Below are 6,000 nucleotides of genomic sequence, written 5' to 3'. Positions count from 1 at the left end.
CGCCAGGTGAGCATTGAGCATCTAGAGGGAGTCTCTAAGAAGATGCTGTAAGATGCGTCAGGTAATGCCGGGGGTAGGAAGATTTCCCCTCCTCTTCACAGTGCAACCATTATTTTGCTTCAATCCCCTCCATAGTTCCCAGCTTTCCATCTCCTTCCAGTGGGAATGTGGGGACTGAGGTGGGGAGGGAGGGGGAGGAGAGGATATTGAGCTCCAGTGACGTGATGCTCACGTGACTGGCTTGACGCCTACGCAGACACCCCCAGCTCTATGGTCCTGCCCAGGACCCCGAAACCCGCTTAGATACGCACCCGGCTGCCCGAGCTGCTCAGGCCAATTCCAGCCCGAGGAGGCGCAGGCCTGTCCTGGGTCCCCTCAGGTTAGTGGGGAAGCGGCCGCTGCCAGCCGACCCAGATCAGGGGTGGAGATGGATGGCAGCTGCATCCAGGAGCAGAAGCAGGGTGGGGAAGGAATCAGCCAGACTGGTGAGGAGAGGGCACTGAGCAGAAGGGGCGGGGAAACAGGACGGGGAAGGAGAACCCCGCTGAGGCTCCGCTGCCTTGTCCACCCCCATCCCTCCATCCATTTTCCAGTAGGCAAGGGGGGGTGCGCCCCGCAGTGCGACGGTGACAACGTCGACGCGTTCGGGAGCAGCCCTCTCCCCGCACACTCCGCGCCGCCCGCGGTGACAAATCGATCAGAACCGAAGGCGGCGGGGGCGGGGCGAGGCGCCTCTGGGGAGGGAGGGGGACGCACACCAGAGGTAGTCTGCAAAGCATCCTGCTTTGGTGCCCGGGCCTGAGGAGAAATGGCGGCTGGGGTGCGCGGGTGGGGGCCGGCGGTGGATGGGGGGGGGGAGCAGAAAAAAAGAGGGCCGAGAGGAGTCGGCGTGCAGGCGAGGGACCGGGTCCAAGTGTCCTGTCTGTCTGTCTGTCCGCAGGTCTGCGTGTCTGCTGTTCCCAGCGCTGGGCCAGGCCTGAAAAGGAGGCGCAACCTGTCCTGATCTCCGCAGGTCAGTGGAAGGTGGCAGCCTGCACAGGGAGTCTGGAGGGCTGAGAGCCGAGGGCCTGGCCAGCGCAGGAGGTGGGGGCCTCTGCGCGTCCCCACCCCAGCTGTGATGCCCTCACCTGCCTCTCCTGAGGGACCAAGGCGACAGCAGCAGGGCGAGGCAGCCTGGGAAAGGTGGGCTCGCGGGGGGGAAATGTGGGTACGCGTCAGGCAGAAGGGCACTTGGGGACCCCCACCAGGGCGAGATACACAGGCCAGGTGAACCCCCGTCCACGCTGGGGGAGCCTCACTCTTCCTGCCTCCTCTTCCTCTCCCTACCCTCCAGGGCAGCAAAGGGACGGGACATCGCGACATGGAGAAACTCTCCAGCGACCACGAGGGAAAGCTGGACCAGGAGGGAAAGTCGGAAGATGGACTAGAACCTGAAGCTGAAGGGAAGGCGGCGGAGGAAGAGAACCCCAAAGTGGAGGGAAAGGCGGCGCGCGAGGGCCAGCAGGAGGGTGGGGGAGAGCCAGAGGAGGAGGGCCACCCCCGGGATGAGGACAAGTCAGGAAAGCAGGGCAAGTCGTCGGAAGAGGAGCCCCAGGCCACCACAGCCAGCGAGTCGCGCGCCGCCGAAAAGCGTCCGGCCGAAGACTATGTGCCCCGGAAAGCCAAAAGAAAAACCGACCGCGGCACGGACGACTCCCCCAAAGACTCTCGGGGGGACTTACAGGACAGGCATCTGAGCAGTGAGGAGATGATGAGAGAGTGTGCAGATATGTCCAGGGCTCAGGAAGAGCTAAGGAAAAAACAGAAAATGGGAGGATGTCACTGGATGCAAAGAGATGCACAGGATGCATTCGCCCCCAGGGGCCAGCGGGGGGTGCGGGGAATGAGGGGTGGAGGAAGGGGCCACAGAGGTTTACACAATGTCCACTATCTTTAAAGCCCTTTTCCTTAGAGTCTGACTTCCCTCATGAGAACTCTGCACACCCTGCTTTTCCTGGTGGATAAGTGCCAGGCCCTGTGCTTTTACCTTAAGCTTTGCATTAGTTGTCACTGTCCTGACCAGCAGGCTTTTCATTCAAGTACAGTGCTCTCTGCTTTAGTACAGGATTTGTATCCCTGCCCATGGAAAATATGTTCATAGTACATAATAAAGTAACAATAAACAAAACAATTTGCATAATCGCAGATTTTGTATCAGTCCACTTTTTTAAACATATAAAGATATTTGCACAAGGCATTTATGCAGAAAGGAAATTGCAAAAATGTGTTCAGTAAAAAGAAGTTAATGGGGAAAAAAGAACTTAATGGGAGGCTGGGAGTTTAGCCTAGTGGAAGATTGCTTGCCTAGCACACACGAAAACCCAGGTTTGATTCCTAGGTACCACATACATAGAAAAAAGCTGGAAGTGATGCTGAAGCTCGAGTGGTAGAGATGTAGCCTTGGGAAAGTCCAAGGACAGTGCTCAAGCCCAGGACTGAAAGAGGTTTCATATAGATTTAAAAGTGAGCCTGAACATTAATGGTGGCATGCTTTGATGCCATTCTTCTGTCGTATGCCCACTCAGATGTTCCCTAGGAATAGATAGAGAAGTGGGCATTGAGGCTCTTTCATTTGAGTTTTCTACCAGTCAATGCCTCTCCTATGTGTGATTCTTTATTGTTTTCTCTATTTTTTTGGCTCACTCATTCCCACTTTTTTTCTAAATGATATTGGTATATTTGCCATAGTATTTTCAAAAATAATAGTATTTTCAGAAAACAATACATGATAAGTAGTTGTTCTGTTAAGTGAGAAATGGGGACAATGAACATTCTTAAAATTCCCATTGTCAAAACGTAAGTAAAATTATGGGAAGCAAAAATGGGTAAAAATGGGTAGAGAAATTTACATAGGACCCATATACCTAAGAATGCATTCATACATGTATAGGTCAGCCTTAAAATGGAAATAATAGTTGCCTCTCAGTACTGGCCAGTAAAACAGATGACATGCTAAGAGGTGATTGTTTTGTCATAACCTAGCCACCAACAGACATTCAGGTAAGGAAAGGCTGCTGCACCATTTCTAGGCACTAGAAGGAATGGAGATGAAATCAGCCACTAAGAGGAAGGCTGAGGGAAGCCTCCCCTGTGTTCTGGAACACGTAGGCAGCTTAGCGATACATGCCGGTCTCTTCAGGGTATTTTAATTAATGTCTGCTGGATATTGTGCCCTTCTTCCTAAGTATTTTACTGATACAACCACAACAGGGGCAATTTTTCTACAGACTAGTGATATTGGGAAGTGGTATACCTTAAGAAGTGAAATCAAGAGTGATGTATGCAGGTCATTATGCCTTGAAGAGGATAATCGGAAACCAGCCCCTCCTCCCACATACTCCCATCATGAGGTACAATGTTTCCATAGGCCCAAAGCAATGGGGCTAACTATGAACTGAAACCTCTTAAACTGTCAGCTAATACATGCCTTCTTCTTTATAAACTGATTTATCTCAGAAAATTGCTACAGTTATGGAAAGCTAATATTCTCTCTATATTATATATAATACATAATACTTATATATGTGTATGTATGTATATATATATAAATATATACATATAATTTGGCCTTGTGAGAAATTTCTTATCCTCACAAGCAGTGTTTTTTTCCCAGTCCTGGGACTTGTACTCAGGGACTTGGCATTGTCTTTGGGCTTTCTCAAGGCTAGTGCTCTCTACCTCTTGAGCCTCAGCACCACTTCCAGTTTTTGCTGTGTATGTGGTACCAAGGAATCAAACCCAGGGTTTCATGCATGCTAGGCAAGCACTCTACCACTACGCCATGGCCCCAGCCCTCACAAGTAGTTTTTAAGAGGGATAAAAATAATGGTCCAATTTATGGATGTACCTGTTGGTATATTGATAGTAAATACAAATGATGAATGCTTCACTATAGCTTCAGAGATAATCCAAGAAACAAAAGCCCCAGCAATAATTCAGAGAAACAATGGAAATCAGACATGCTACCACTTGGTAGGAATTTCTATGGTTTCAATGAGTGACCATTTTGTGTAAACTTTATGGCTGGAGGTGTAAATCTCTGCTTCATAAGCAATTCTAAGTGATGGCAACTCAAAGTTAGAGGAAAAAACAAGTGGAACCTTACTGATGAAAAGATTTGGGGAATAAATTTGTAGATCAATAATTCATGAAGAATATATATATATAGTAAAGATATTTGTGTTTCATGATAGAATGATTTACTATTGCATAATAAATAACTTACCCCTTAACAAATGCCTATTCATTATCTTATGAGCATGCAGGTCAGAAGTTTGACATGACATAATTTCATTCTCTGCTCAAAGTATCATCAGATTCAAGATGTCAAGCAGATTGTGTTGTCATCTGGAGGCTCCAGGAGTATACCTACTTTCAAGATCATTCATGTTATTTTCACAAGTCAGTTTCCTGAAGTTAGAGGACTTGATATACATTATTTTGCTAGTTTTGGAAACTAGAGGCTATTAGCATTCCTTATTATGTAGCTATTTTTAAATATTCACTGTATAAGGACACACTGACTCTCATGATTATAATCTCTCTCTCTCTCTCTCTCTCTCTTTCTTTCTTTGATACTATTTTGTGGTCTGGTTTATTCACAAAATGTTCTTATTAAGATCAAGATAATTTAAGACCTTAATCTTAGCTATATCTGAGAAGTCTCTTTATAGCAACATATAGAATATTTGTTTAGTTAGTAGAAGTTAAGTATATACAATGGGCCAGTAATTAGGGGGAAAGCCATCTTAGGAATCTGTCACAGTCTCACTTCTTGTCTCAAAAAATTCATGTCATTCACAAAACATCTTTAACTTTTCCCACAACTCCCAATAGTTTCACCCATTAACAACATCATCTGAAAACCTAAAGTATCATCATCTAAATGATCTAAGCCTAATGTGTGTAAGACTCGTATGCATAATCCATTAAGCAATGCTCCTGAAAACAGCATTCCTGTAAAAATTATTCCTGCAAAACCCCCAATGTGTGATGATTACACAGACATAAGGCAACAGTTATAGACAAATGGGTAAAATAGTAGAAAAAGGGGATAACTGGCTCAAATTGTGCACTTGGTGGGTTTAAAGACCTAGCAGTAACCCTCTGTGGCTCATAGCTTCTCCATTTGTTTTGCCTCTGTCCTCTGGAGTCTCAGCTTTGAACTCTCAGTTCTTCATTATTCCTCGGACTATCCTTTCCACTAAAAGGAGTATGTGTTCCCATTTGAACATTTTTTAGGTTGTTTTCCACCAGGAAAATTTGAGTCTGATGTTTTCCTTTTGTTTTATGCTCATATCGCTTTCATTCCAAGCTGGCAGCGTTTCTATAGATACAATTTTAAGAATGTTGTAAATATTATTTAAGTTGCCCTGGATTTTACTCCACTGGAGAAAATCTACTCTCACAAATATTTTTGAGGTCATTTTTATTTTTGGTTCTTGCTGAGGTATCTGAGTGTGGCTGCTCCCACACTCAAGGCTGTGCATATTCCTTGCTCTATGGTATACTGCATCTGAAAGCCAAGAGTGACACATTATATGTTTGTGCTTTGGCTCTCTGGTTTCTCTGTCACCTACTACTACATTACATAAACCAATCGAGTGTGGTGGCCCACGTCTGCAATTCCAGCACCCAGGAAGCTGAGGAAGGAAAACTGAGAGTTCAAGGCTGGCTAGGCCTACATAGAAAGACCTTGCCTCCAACAAAAAAACATATATACATGCAAAATCCCCAAATGAATTCTGTCCACCAGGTAAGAGGTCCATTCACATATTCACATATTTCTCTAGACTTCTTTGACATCAAATTCCAAGTTTGTTATTTGTGTGTGTGTGTGCGCGTGCGTGCGTGCATGTGTGTGTGTGTGTGTGTGTGTGTGTGTTTATTGGTCCTTGAACTCAGAGCTTGAGCACTAGGTAGTGCTCTACCTCTTAACTCACAGCTCCACTTTCACCTTTT

General features: G+C 46.2%; 1 protein-coding gene across 4 annotated transcripts; it reads left to right on the top strand.

Annotated features, from left to right (window-relative positions):
• The first annotated feature begins 317 nt into the window (after positions 1–317).
• Positions 318–2,156, top strand: Tceal6 (transcription elongation factor A like 6). 4 transcript variants are annotated; one of them, XM_090325598.1, is made up of 3 exons: positions 318–379; positions 941–1,012; positions 1,334–2,156. In XM_090325598.1, exon 3 carries the CDS (start codon positions 1,361–1,363, stop codon positions 1,934–1,936), a length of 576 nt encoding a protein of 191 aa, XP_090181724.1. In that variant the 5' UTR covers positions 318–379; positions 941–1,012; positions 1,334–1,360; the 3' UTR covers positions 1,937–2,156. The 4 variants fall into 4 exon arrangements, with proteins under 4 accessions (XP_090181724.1, XP_090181725.1, XP_090181726.1 ...); XM_090325599.1 differs by lacking the exon at positions 318–379 and adding an exon at positions 431–485; XM_090325600.1 differs by lacking the exon at positions 318–379 and adding an exon at positions 744–763.
• The last annotated feature ends 3,844 nt before the right edge of the window (positions 2,157–6,000 follow it).

The sequence above is a fragment of the Megascapheus bottae genome, chromosome X (genome assembly GCF_031878675.1).
Source record: "Megascapheus bottae isolate mThoBot1 chromosome X, mThoBot2.hap1, whole genome shotgun sequence".
Classification (NCBI taxonomy): domain Eukaryota; kingdom Metazoa; phylum Chordata; class Mammalia; order Rodentia; family Geomyidae; genus Megascapheus; species Megascapheus bottae.
The sequence above is the reverse complement of the archived record's forward strand: the minus strand, read 5'-3'. Positions and strand labels throughout refer to the sequence as shown.